Source organism: Macrosteles quadrilineatus, unplaced genomic scaffold (genome assembly GCF_028750875.1).
Source record: "Macrosteles quadrilineatus isolate MER2022 unplaced genomic scaffold, UCM_ALF_1.0 Scaffold_2__2_contigs__length_208266976, whole genome shotgun sequence".
NCBI classification, from domain to species: domain Eukaryota; kingdom Metazoa; phylum Arthropoda; class Insecta; order Hemiptera; family Cicadellidae; genus Macrosteles; species Macrosteles quadrilineatus.
In genome coordinates this window covers 109,923,482-109,937,919 of record NW_026542595.1, presented here as the reverse complement: position 1 = coordinate 109,937,919, position 14,438 = coordinate 109,923,482, and the positions used below count along the sequence as shown (strand labels likewise).

Here is a 14,438-nt window from a genome sequence, read left to right as displayed (position 1 = left end):
GATATTAATGCAATCAATGAAAAAGAAGTGTTATTAAAAATAATAAATAATAGGAAAAAGGTTGCTTTAAAACAGAAATTTAACGTGGGGGATCAAGTGAGGATTAGCAGAGCGCAGAAACAATTTAATAAGGGTTACTTTCCACGTTGGAGTAACGAGATATTTACAGTGTGGAAGGTTCAACCGACTGAGCCGGTAACATATTTATTGAAAGATATAAAAAAAGAGTTAATCAAGGGCAGTTTTTATCAACAAGAACTGAGCAAAACAAAAATTCCCGATGTTTACTTAATAGAAAAGGTGATTAGAAAAAAAGGTCACAAGGCGTTAGTGCGCTGGCTGGGGTTTGACCACACACATGATAGCTGGGTAAATCTAGCAGATGTGCAATGAAATTTATAAAGCAAAATAATAAACTACCAATTGTTAATCTAGATAAGTTATTTAATGTCAACAGTGAAAAGAAGAGGCATTCTAGTTTGTTGCCAAACACAATTCGATGTTTAATTTGTGGACCATCAAATTCAGGCAAAACCAACTTATTACTCAACTTATTATTTTCCCCGAAAGGGTTGTTTTTTGAAAATATTTATATTTTTTCCAAATCATTAAATCAAGAAAAGTATAGGTTTTTAGAATGTGTATTGAATCAAGTTCCGGAAATAGGATATTTTCCTTTTTCAGAAAATGATCAAGTTCCTTCTCCTAATCAAATAAAATCAAATTCAATTGTTGTGTTTGACGATGTTGCGTGTGAAACGCAAAGCAATATAAAACTATATTTCTCTATGGGTCGTCACAATCATCTAGATGTGTTTTACATTTGCCAGACTTACAGTGTTATACCAAAGCAATTGGTACGTGATAATACAAACTTCATAATTATGTTCAAACAAGACGATAGAAATTTACTACATATATATAAAGATCACGTTAACACCGACATGAGTTTTGATAATTTCAAAGAGATGTGTTCAAGAGTGTGGAAACTGGGTAAAAATAAATTTATCGTTATCGATAAAGATAGGGATATTAACAAAGGTAGATATCGTAGCGGTTTTGATATATTTATTGTAATTTAAGTGTAGGAGGGAGGGGGAAATTTGAATATCACCTGTTTGCAAGCTTATAGTCGGACATTTGTGTGGTGTACTTGATGCTACAAACATGAATACCTATAACGAGTCGTGGTTTGAAAATAAGACTAAAGAGGAGGTGATCAAGCAAATAAGTGAATTGCGTAAGAATATTAAAAGAAAACACAGGACTTTGAAGCAGAATATTCTAGAGGGAGAGGAAATGCTGGAAAAGACGTTTAAACCGATAGCGGATCCTCTAAAACAATTGGTAGAGGAAGTGGGTATAGTCAATAATGAGGAAACTGTTGAACCCGTGGAGACTAAGAAAAGCAAAAGAAAATTGGAATTTAACAATGAGGAAGATGATTTAGTTACTCCAGTTAAACGACATATCCTAAATCCGTCTCAGGGTGTGAAAAGGAAAAAGCGGATAAATGCTCGTCATAAAGCAAATTACAACAGCGATTCCGAAAGCGATGAAGGTGACAATATTTTTAATCAACCTCAGAAACGATTGGCTGTTCCACCGGAAGTAGTAAATATTGACATGGAAGAACCACTTCCTGAAGGATCGGAAATGGATATTCAAGGTGAAGAAGAACAACAGATGACTCCGCAGGTAGTGGCCCCTGAGAAAGATTATGTTTCTGAAATGTCCGGAGAAGCCTTGATAAGAACACCTCAAGGCAAGGCTCTTGCCAAAAATTACATTGATTCAAATTTTAAAGGCAGATTGTCCAAAGAATATTTTTCCAAATTAATTAGTGGGAACAAAACAATTGATCATAATTTCGGAGTACGTGTGGATGGAGACAAATGGAAAATTGGCGATAAAGAACTTGAAATAGACGTAGACGATTTAATTGTGGGCGACAGGAAATACAAGGGGACCCGAGGGCTTTACGAACTGGTTTTCATGAATCACCCTAATGAGTATGCATATGACGATGTGGATTTAAATAACTATGGAAAAATTTTGATGGATACCAACGTATATCGTGTTGATTATTCTGCAATTGGAAAGATAAGATCCAATAGAGGATATAAATATAAATCAATAATTTCACCAATAATAAATGCGAAGGCTGCTCACGATCAGATGGACACGTATGCAAGTCAAACACTTCCAGATGTCAGTGGCAGTGGAATATTGTTGGTGGATTCAAAGCCTAATTATGTTTACTACGATGATCCGAATGAGCTTGTCGACAGGTTACGAATTTTACTGGGATCTCAACAAGCCGGTCATACAGGTCATGAAAATGAGATAAATGCTATTATTGAAGAGCTGAAGGAAATGGAAGCTGAGTTAAGTAAACAACTGGTGTAAAAAAACAATATTGTTAATCAGTTATATATATATGTTAGTAATACATTTTATCATTTCAATAAATTGAGTTTTAATCTCCATTCTACTCTAAACCTTTGCAGAGATAACATGCCTATAGACAAGTTTGGTCGTTCTCAATTGACAATTAGCGGTAAAAAGGCTAAATTGTTAAGGGGATCGAAAGGGGAGGGGTTTTTACTAAATGAAAATTTAGATTTTGACATTCAAAACAAGAAACTGACAAATGTAAACAGTCCAAATGCACCAAAAGATGTTGTTAATTTAGAGTTTTTCTCTGACACATTGTCAAAATTCCAAACCGAGATTTCTAAAAAATTCAACGAATTTAAAAAAATACTGCAATTGAATGATGTGTTTAATGTAAAACAGAATTATGTTAGTTTACACCACACCAGGCGAATTGTTGGTGTGAATTCTGCTAAAGATGGAAATGATGTTATAATTAAAAAAGATTTGGATAGTAAAGTGGGTGTAATTGAAAGAGAGGTAAGAGATGTTAAAACCACTATTGACACTAAAAACAATATTATAAATCAAGAAATATTAGATATTAAAACCAATATTTTGGATTTAAAGCATCAGTTTGATTTGTATTGCAATCAAACAAATCAGTCATTGAAAGTATTAACAGACGGTCTGCAAGCGGTACTACAGAGACAGTTGTCAAGTGGAGCTCCTAGCTTGCCGACAAAATGAGTGTTCAGTATGAGCGCAAGCTCAGTCATCAGCGCGGCGGTGGACTATTAAGTAGGCTCGGTGACGCAGCAGCCACTGTGGTAAATAAAACAATTGATCTATTGCCTACGGAATTACATATTCCTGGTTATCAATACTGCGGGCCATCAACTAATTTAAAAAAGAGATTAGCAAGAGGTGATCCTGGTATAAATGTATTAGACTCATATTGCAAAGATCACGATATAGCGTATTCCAAATACAGTGACAACGAAAATAGAAGGAAAGCTGATAGAATATTAGCGGAGAGGGCTTGGCAGAGAGTAAAAGCGAGTGACTCCAGTATCGGTGAAAAAACAGCGGCCTTTATGGTAACTAATATTATGAAAGCAAAATCAAAATTGGGTGGAGGTTGTGTAACAAAGAAAAAGAAAAAGAACATTGTCAAAAGAAAAACGAAGAAAAATACAATTAAAAAGAGAAAAAGAAATCAAAATAAAAAAGGTAAAGGGTTGTATTTAAGGCCATATAAGGGATCAGGCTATCAATATAGTAATAAAAAAAACGATGACAAAATATTCATCAAAGATAATTGATAATTTAAAAGATAAACCATTAACTGCGGGAGATATTCTTAAAACTGCAACCAAATTAAATATTCCCTATTTCAGAGGAGTGTTTATGAGAGATTTTTTGCCAGAAACAATAGGTGACAAAGAGACGGGTGTTGTCAATCTAGACAGTATATCAGGCAGAGGCACCCACTGGGTATGTTATTCCAAGCGAGGCTTGCTAGTGGAATACTTTGACAGCTACGGCAATCTGCGGCCTCCGCTCGAGCTTGTGCGTTATTTCAATACAGGACCACATCACGTTATAATTAAATACAATTATTTTTCAAAACAAAAATTGAACACCGTAAACTGTGGACATATTTGTTTGGATTTTTTAAACACAAGAACATGATCTGTTTAACGGGTGTCACTTCCGATCTAAAATGTATGTTGTTTCCTCCCTATGATTTAAGTTCCGCCCCTGAATGGGAGATGGGATTTTTAGATCTGATGACGTACAATTCCATACCAAATATTGAAGAAAATGTAAACAGCGATATATATATAGGTGAAAATATCAAGATAACACTTCCAACAGGGTCTTATGAAATTGAAGATATTAATAATTACATTGTAAAAGAGTTAAAAGTAATAAGTCCCAAATCAACGTTTCAATTGAATGCAAATAACAATACATTAAAAAGTGAGATAACTTGTTCAGAAGAGATTGACTTTAATCAAGAACACACAATCAGAGACATTTTGGGATTTGCTAAAGATAAATTAGCGGCGAATAAAGCTCATATTTCGTCCAATCAAGTCACCATTAACAAAGTTGACGTGATACGAGTATGTTGTAATATTGTAAAAGGGTCATACAGAGACGGAATTGAAGGTCACGTGCTGCATGAGTTTTACCCTGACGTCAGTCCCGGTTATAAAATAGTTGAAAAACCGAATATAGTACAATATTTGCCTATAACCAAACAACACTCTTTAGACGAATTTTACATAAGATTAGAAGATCAAAACGGAGATTTGGTGAATTTTAGGGGTGAACGAATAAATATCAGAGTCGATATTAGACCGAAACGAAACAATGGGTATTGTATTTCCACGTAGAAATAACAACGGCCTAAATACAAATGGGGGATTGAAGGAGAAGACCTTCAGTCAAAGACAAACATCCAAACCGTTAACATTGAGAAATCGGATATTCTTGAGTTCATTAGACATTTTTAGGAAAAAAACCCAACAATGAGTAATATTTTAGATGTTAAAAATGAAGTGAATTTCGACGAGTCCATCACCGACTGGGAGTGGCACTCACACAATCCTTATAATTCTAATTCCTATTTCAACGGAGACGAGATCCGCATTCCAGTACATCAAACCGATGTGTACACCCTTCCAAGTAAAAGCTTCTTGTTGATTGAGGGAAAAGTTGTAAAGACGGCAGACAATACGGACGATACAACGACCGATTTAGTCAATAATGCAGCTGCATTTTTATTTGATGAAATAAGATATGAATTGTGTGGAACTGAAATTGATCGTGTGAAAAACTTGGGTATTGTTTCAACTATGAAAAATATACTTACAGCTCGTCCGGAAGACGCCAACTGGATGAAGAATGTTGGTTGGGATATTTCCAATCTTAACAATCAAGATGACAAAACCAGTTTTTCATTCTGTGTACCACTTAAATTACTGCTCGGGTTTGCCGAGGATTATACCAAAATTCTTTTAAATGTCAAACAAGAACTTGTTTTATTGCGATCGTCAACAGACAAAAACGCAATTGTTCAAACTACTCCTGCACTGCAAGATTGTAAAATTGTTATAAGTAAAATTATCTGGAAAATGCCATATATTCGTGTTGGTGATGAGTTAAAATTATCTTTATTAAAAATGACTGATTCAGACCAATTCCTGCAAATAGCATTCAGGAGGTGGCAACTTCATGAGTATCCTTCGCTACCCACAACAAAGTTTCAAACATGGACAGTGAAAACAGCCAGTATGATAGACAAACCCAGATATGTTATTGTAGCATTTCAAACTGCTCGTAAAGACAAAAAAGATAAGAACAGTTCTCACTTTGACTTTTGCGATTTAGAAAATATAAAATTATATTTAAATAGCAAATATTATCCTTATGATAATTTAAATGGAAATAAATCATTACTGTATGAACTGTATTCAAGATTTCAATCGTCTTACTATGCAGGAAGCGAAGATCAACCATGTTTAAATAAAAGTGTTTTTCTATCAAAAGCACCATTTTTCGTTATCGATTGTTCTAAACAAGTGGACACTTTAAAGACTGGCACTCTGGATGTGAGGGTTGAGCTGCAAACCACCAAGGAATTTCCAAATGACACAGCAGCATATTGTTTAATTATCTATGATGCTTTGGTTCAATATTCACCATTGTCTGGTATTGTAAAAAAAATAATGTAATATCTAAAGGTTATAAATAAAGAAACACAGGGTTTTTTCAAACAGTTGACTTTTATTTACAATTATCATCATCATTTTCCCAACACATCATGCACAGTATATATACCTAACAAGGTAGCAAACAGTTATTAAAGCAATACATTGAAAAAAATATTACAAACATATACCTGACAAGGTACAAAATGAATATAGAAGTTGCAAAACAATTGTTAACAATAACAAATTATTGTGAATACATTGAAAAGAATTACAAATATACAAGGTGTGACAAGTTGTTAGCATTGAAGGGAATTACAAATATTTAATAATACCATCTTTTACAACAAACTTTCTATTCTTTAAACGAATATGACCATAAGGCAGTGTCTCAATGTTATTTTCACATATAACTCTTTTATCATCATTACAACTGAGTGCAATTTTATTCACTGTAACTGTTTGAACACAATGTTTTTTAGACTGAAACAATCTAATGTTCCTCCTGATTTTAGATTTATCATAGAGACACCGCTTATAATCATCAAAGGTTATGTGATTTTTTACTACAGTTTTAGTGATACCTTTTGCTTTTTTCAGTGACATATTTTTGTTTACTTCCAAATAAAAATCATTTAATGTTTTAAAAGTATACAGCTTTGGTCGGAGACCGATAAACTCAATTATCACAACGCCATTTGCCTCATCTTTAAAGAGGCCTAATTTCTTTTTGTTTTCAATTGAATAACAAACATGATCAGGCGGATAGTCAGACATGTCTAGGTGTTTCTTAAACTCTGGTCTATTAAAATCCGAGTACAAATCGTCTGTAAATATCTGATAAAAAAAACTGTCGGTATCGACATATAATAGTTTAAACATTTTATTTTTAAACATGTTTTTCATGATTCTATAGTGAAAGTCATACATATGATGTTTACTGAGTTCGAGCACAGTAAACCCCACATATATGGGCTTATCCAAGACTATTGTGTCTTTTTCCAATTCAACAGCACACAAATTATCACCGTAAATAATTCTATTTTTAAAATTAGGCTTAGTGATCAATTTGTTAAGCCGTTTTTCATTTGTCACAAGTTCAATGTTCACTCGTTTGCGAACATTCTCAATTGTCTTACCAAACATCGCGTTATTTAATAATTTATAAAAGTTTTTCTCAAACTCATTTTTAGCTGCTTTTCTTTTTTCTGTGTTTAGGTCTATATAGGGTTTCAACCAAGCACGTTGGCAAAACTTTAAGACTCTGTGAACTTTTATCAGAACCAATCCGTTTTGTAGCGCTTGTTTTAACGTACGAAAATGACACACATAGTTGTATTTATTTTCTAACGTATTTAACAATTTTTCCTGTTTTGACCATTCCGGACATTTTTTTACTGACAAAAACGGAAGGTCTGCATGTGAATCGTGTAGATATGACGGATAACCAACATCACACTCGATAATGTAGCCATAGGGTCCATCATCTGGTATTGATAATACATCAAAATTTTGAACCCTTTTATGACTCAACCATTTAAATTCCTTTTCCGGCATGGGTTCACACATGGAAAACCCATACATGTTATTACAGTCTAGATAAGTTAAATAAGACGTGTCAGCGGAAGGATTATAATGTGTACCCATATAGGGGTTGTTCGCCACCGCATGACGTTTCACACACATTGTGATGCCACCGCGAATGTTGTTTTCAATAAACAGATATTTTTCATAATCGTTAAACAATTCTAATTCCACCTTAGTATATTTTAACATTGCTGAAAAAGTAAGGCTCGGCACAGTCATATAATAAACAGGATCTAACTCGTAATTAGTTAAACAGATGTTTCTAAAATTCTCAAAAACATCGCACAGAAGAAGGACATCTGTGCGAAGATATAAATCGCTGTAATCACCTAAAGTGGTGCATTTAAATTTATTCCAGACCAATTGAGCGCGTTCATAATCCTTCTCTGACACGTGAGATTCAGTCATTTCATTGTAAAAACTTTCTTTGTCGGGCAGTTTGGTTTCATCTAGTTTAGCCCAAGAATCTGTATATGAATAGGGGTATACACCTTTTTGTCTCACTAAAGGGCGTTCATCTTCGACAAAAAATCTATCCAAGTGTTTAAACATGTCATCGGGTAAATTTTTCACTAGCGTATCCAAGCTCTCGCCTAAAAAGCGGTAGCTATCCAAAAATTTTATTTTAATATTACTTTTAGTATTTTTAATAAATGAAATATATTTCTCATTAGAATTTGGAATTACAATAACTCTCTCTTTATCACAACCTAATTGTTTAACAAGAAAGTGTGAATCATAATTGGAGGATCCGTGTAGAAAAATGGGTAAAAACTTTTGATCTTGTCTTTTTAAATTACAATTATTGCATAATACAGATCTAAACTTTCCTGACAAATGGCAATGATCTCTAATAGGTAAACACATTGCAGAAAACTCGACATTACATAGCTCACAAAATTTACAATTACTTATTTTCACTTTATCTTCATCGGTGAGTGGTAACATAGGCACATTTTTATCAAACAATTCGCCAATCAAATTTGCTAAATTTATTATATAGTCCATGAACACGGAAGATGCATTTTCTCCTCTAAACAAATATGGTTGTTTTGGTAGTTTGTTTTTAATAAAATCTGGTAGATCATCATCAATTACAAGATAGACACAAAAACTGCAAGGTTCGTGTTGTTGTTCTATAGTTGTGTATGTAGTCTTCTTAATATCTACCTTATTAAGAATACACTCAAAATCGCCATAAGCGACGATGGGCAATCTATATTTATGATGATAATCAGCAAATTTTAGAATTTTTGGAACAACAGGATTATTTTTGTTTTCTGCCATTTTTACTTTTACAGCTTTATTTACAGAACAATTTTGTTCGTGAAATGTTAAATTAGATTTCTTATGGAAGTGTGTAAGACATCTGCGGCAAAACACAGTTGCCCTCTTAGTTTTTGATATTTGACTGCTAAGTAATCTGGAAAAATTCTTAATATAACAATAATGACTATTGCCTTCAGCATTTGTTATTAATAATAAATCAAAATGTTCGTCTTTTACTCTCTTACATATCCTAAGAGGATACACATCATTTTTATCATTTAAACCATATACATTCACACTAACTGTAGGATTATGTTTTTCAAATTTACTAATATCTTTTAACGCAACTGGAAAATTAATACAAGTGAAATCAAATCTGTCTTCTAAATCTCTATATCTATTGTCTATTCTACACACCATTCTACCTTTAACATAACGAGATAAGAGAGCCCACTTGAAACACTCTGTGTCTGCAATATTTTTAGGATTTATTATGGCCATCTTTAATTGCACGCTTCTTGGAAGTGGGATATAAGATTTTCCACCTAATGGTTTAAAACGACTGAATCTCACCATAACGCCATCTACTTTATAGAGTGACCAACCACTCCCTTTACTTTGTTGCTCGCTTTCTTCAATACAAATTTTTTGAAATAATTTACGTAAAATACTGTCCAACGATGTGCTTGATAAAACGGTGTAATTCAAGGTTTTAAATGCTCTAGCTTGCTGTTCCTCTGTTAACATTTTGTAATATGTGCATTCTACCATCAAATTAAATTTAAGTGGTCCGAACATGTTTAGATAGTTTTTTATCAAATTCTTTATCTTTTCTTTAATGCTCACTAAAATTAGACATATGTCCTTAAAGCTGACGTTTATATTTCTATAGTAGTATGTTTTCAAGGCACCACCGAAAGCGCTTTTAATTTCTATAAAGTCTCCTGTTGGACGTAATGATAGCCGATTTTCTTTTCTAAATTTGGTTGATTTTGAACTTGTTTGATCAGTTTCCATTGGAACGGGTGTAACAAGTGGTTTTGGCGGTGAATCCATAACTAGTGTTGTCTACAGTCTGAAAAAATATATAAAGTAATTTTAATAATTTGTTAACAAAATAATTTTGAAAAAAAAATCCGCTTTATTTACACAATCCCCGTGGACCCAAATCCGGCGGCACCACGTTTTGTTTCATCCAATTTCAATACCTCAACCACCTCGGGAAACAAAGCAACCTCACAAATTAGCTGGGCAATCCTGTCTCCTTTGTTAATGGTAAAATCAGTGTTTGAATGATTGAAAAGCATTACGCATAAATTGCCTGTATAATCCGGATCAATAATTCCCGCTGCTACAACAACCGAGTGCTTTAAAGCCAGTCCAGACCTACTACCTATCCTACCATAGCAGTTGGGGGGTAATTTAATGGCGATGTCTGTTTTAACTAATATTTTACTTTTTTTCAATAAATTATAATTGTATGCACTATGCAAATCATAGCCAGCTGCATAGGGTGTAGCACGATGGGGTGCAAATCCATTTTCACTTAATTTAATGAATTGTAATTTTGTTGTCACTGAAAAAAACAAAAAAATTCAATAGCATTTTAAAGATATAAAAAACAAGTTTTGTTTGTTACAATACAATGTTTTTATTTCTTATTGTCGTTTGCTTCAAACGACTCGAATTTAGCATTTTTGATTTTGGATACCTTAGTGCCTATCCTAGCCAAAATATTAACTAACTGGTCTAATGTGTCCTGATCTTCTTTATCATTGGTGTTAAGTAAAAAATAACCTTTCTTGTTTATCTTTTGCCAGTAGAACTTTTCACTGCGACAAGACTTAAGGTCTTTTGTGTCTGTTATTTCTATCTTTATGAGATGGTTGCCCTTTTCTCCTGGGGTTGTAATTTTCCTTCTCAAATTTCCGGTGTTGTATTGAAAGAGTTGACTAATTTTCAATGAATTACTCTGTTTCTTCTTAAATAATTTAGCGAAATTGTCCTCACTGTCCGTATCATCATCCTCAGATGAGGAGTCTGAGGAACTTGAACTATGTTTATCATCACCGCTCTTAAACTTCTTTTTGTTTTTTTCATCAAAATCTATTTCTAATTGTGTGCGTTTTACTGGGTTTTGAATAGTCTTAGTGATTGCTTTATGTTGATAATTTAACACTTTGCGAATTATCGAAGCAATTTTTTGCACCGTGTTAAATGAGAAAGCTTTTTCATTAAACGGTTTTTTTTCTAATTCCGGCTTGAATATTTTCATCAAGTCTTCAAAATCCAAGTCGGTGAAACGGATTTGCTCTACTTGATTTTGTGACAATGAAGTGTCACAGTTGACATGTGTGAAAAAAATTTTGTAGAAATGTTTCAAACAAAAAAACAGTTGTACTAGAACAGGGTCATTCAACAATTCTTGAGAGTTCTGCAACTCCTCAATCACTCGCTCCCATTTGTTCAAACTAGATAATCCAATGATGTGTAGGTTTTCTAATATTTGTAATATCGTAAAGAATGTTATACCCAAGTTAGTTGTTGACGCCTGGGATGTTGATGGTTGCTCGGAGAAGGGTACTGTTATTTCTACCACATCGTCATCTCTTTGTGTGTTTACGCCAACAGAGTCCATTACTATAAAAAAAGAGGATAGTGTGTAAATAAAGCGTATTTTTTAAAATAAAAATTAGTATAAATTAAAGGAAAGTCAATCGCAAACTATTATTTTAAAACTCATTGCTATGTTTAATTTTACATAGTTGCTATGCAATTGTTTAGTTAAATATAATTTGTTTAATGACTTAAGTCACGGATATATCTTTGATTTTTTTTGATAGAAATTAAAAAAGTTAAATTGCAAATTTAAAGATTTTATTGTTGTCACACAACAAATTAGTTAACTCACTTTGTTTCGACGACAAACAGGCTGATGGCTTTCACCGCAAATGGAGAGACTCGTGAGATAGTTGACTGTGTTGGAGCTCGTTTGCTGTTCACGAACTGATGCTACAAAAAATACAAAAACTAGATTTAATTTCAATTAATAAAACTAACGTAAGAGTGTAGTCCTGTTGATATAATCAGTTAATTTAAAATAAATAAAATTAACATTGGAGTGTTGACTTGATGATATAGCCAATTAATAGACTGTTATCAGTTAATTTAAAATAAATAAAACTGAGATTGGAGTGTGGTCTTGTTGATATAGCCAATTAAAAGACTGTTATCAGTTTATTTAAAATAAATAAAACTGAGATTGGAGTGTGGTCTTACTGATATAGCCAATTAAAAGACTGTTATCAGTTAATTTAAATAAATAAAACTAGCGTTGGAGTACAGTTCTGTTTTATATAATTTGTTAATATAATGTTTTCAATCAATTATATGCTCTGCAATGAACTGTGGAGTGAAAAGGGTTATGTTATAATAAATTTTTTCTATTAAATTCAAATAATAAAATCTGGTCAATATTTTGTTTAAATTTAAAATAAAATCAATTCCATAATGTTTTCTTTTAATAAATAAATGAAAAATAAATTAACTACTCACGTTAGGAAATGATGATGATCAGAGCGGAGAGAGACGAGTGGTCAACTGCGAAGCAGGTTGTGTCTGTAGAAGCGATGGCACAACGCCTTCTTATAGTTGCTAATTGGAAATGTAAATGTTTGCTTCTCAAAAAGGAGCGAGGTTGAGTGTGATTGAAGGTTGGAGCGTGATCAAAAGTTTAATACAACACCGCGGCATAACAAACAACGTTTCAAACAATAAATTTACACAACTATTTACAAAAAAACAACTGTTTTATTAATCTCCTTTACTGTTTGTTTGCCAGTTAGCTAATATATTGTGCAAAATGTCTAGAGCATCTAATGATTCATAGCCAAACATTTTTGCCTTATCTATACAATCTTCATCATATGAATTTCCATCAATTATCAATAGTTTCTCATTTTGACTGTTGGTTAAAGTGTTCTCATGAAGGATATGCAATTGTTCGATATAATTTGAATCAATTCTTTCAGTTTCCTCCTCACGTGATCTGTGAGCAATTCGCTGCATACATACTTCTGGTGGTGTTTTAAGATAAACCACTTTGTGTTGTTCATATTCATCCAAATCTTTTGAAATTTGAGATTTTATATTTTCTATGATTGTTGTTTCTATGGGATGGAACACCGTAGCAGCCAGATGTTTGCAGAATATCTCAAATACGCTTAATGAAGATCTTTCCATTATAACAACGCATTTATTTTGAGAATGTTTAATCGCTTTCAACTCTAATTGTTTCACATTAAATAAAGCGTTAACTTGAAACGTGAAAGCCCATCTTTTAATGTCTTCATAGAAAAGTTTCAACAAATTATGTCCATTAAAATTTATCCAATCGTTGACAGGTTCTTCGATATGTATTACATTGAAACCAGAAGATTGTAAAATATTACATAGAGATTTTGCATATACACTTTTCCCAGCTCCGATATTTCCCTCTATCGTAAATATCATTTTAAATCAAAAATAAACTAACACACATAACAAGACTACAAAGTTGCACTGAATTCCTCTTGAACATGTTTCACGTTATATGCACAAACAAGTTTACATGAGAAGCATACTAATGAGCAAGGACTCACAGCCGAGAGTGTTGCGCGTGCTGAATATTTAGCGCATGACAAATACATTGTGCTGGAACCCGCATGGGTTTTGCCGTTCACGCGGTGTACACCGCTCTGTTCATCCTGGGATGAACATGGGCATGTTCATCTCGTGATAAACATGGGTATGTTCATCCCGTGATAAACATAGGTATGTTCATCCCGTGATAAACATGGGTGTGTTCATCCCGTGATAAACATGGGTGTGTTCATCCCGTGATGAACAGGGGTATGTTCATCCCATGATGAACATGGGTATGTTCATCCCGTGATAAACATGGGTGTGTTCATCCCGTGATAAACATGGGTGTGTTCATCCCGTGATGAACAGGACTGTGTTCTTCCCGTGATGAACAGGAGGGTGTTCATCCCGGGATAAACCGGGGGCTGACAGGGGGGTGTTCATCCAGGGTTCATGTTCCGGAACCCGCATCTCCTTACTACTAACTGTCAAAAAACATCCAAACCTGCTTTTATGGTTATTAACATATGTTTGGTCTAGTGACGTAATTTTGTATGTTTAAGTATCCATACCGTCTGTTCTAATATCCTTGACACATAGAAAGCTCCAACAAACACTTACAGAAATCTAGGATAAAGGGAGCTTTGGATTTATATTAGTTTAGGGAAACGGTCAGATTCTATGCAAACCCACCCAATTTCCTCCCCTATTTAATTTTCTTCCTTTAACAGTTATTTGAGGTTTCTCATTAAATATAGCACACTGTATTTACATTTTCACTCAAATGTGTTTGGCTATTGTTTTTTTGCAACCGACCTGCCTTTGAGCATGGATTTTAATATCAATCCGAATTATTTAAGA

At 33.5% G+C, this 14,438-nt stretch overlaps 2 protein-coding genes across 6 annotated transcripts in view; both read right to left on the bottom strand.

Annotated features, from left to right (window-relative positions):
* Window positions 1-14,438, bottom strand: part of LOC128984776 (uncharacterized) — a 193,010-nt gene that overhangs the window by 152,328 nt on the left and 26,244 nt on the right. The gene's annotated exons all lie outside the window — the stretch shown is intronic.
* Window positions 6,178-12,560, bottom strand: LOC128985776 (uncharacterized). 5 transcript variants are annotated; one of them, XM_054405641.1, is made up of 4 exons: window positions 12,510-12,560; window positions 11,866-11,966; window positions 11,487-11,594; window positions 6,178-10,530 (listed from the first exon to the last, which is right to left on the bottom strand). In XM_054405641.1, exon 4 carries the CDS (start codon window positions 10,008-10,010, stop codon window positions 6,414-6,416), a length of 3,597 nt encoding a protein of 1,198 aa, XP_054261616.1. In that variant the 5' UTR covers window positions 10,011-10,530; window positions 11,487-11,594; window positions 11,866-11,966; window positions 12,510-12,560; the 3' UTR covers window positions 6,178-6,413. The 5 variants fall into 4 exon arrangements, with proteins under 5 accessions (XP_054261616.1, XP_054261617.1, XP_054261615.1 ...); XM_054405642.1 differs by having other exon boundaries at window positions 6,178-10,029; XM_054405640.1 differs by having other exon boundaries at window positions 6,178-11,594.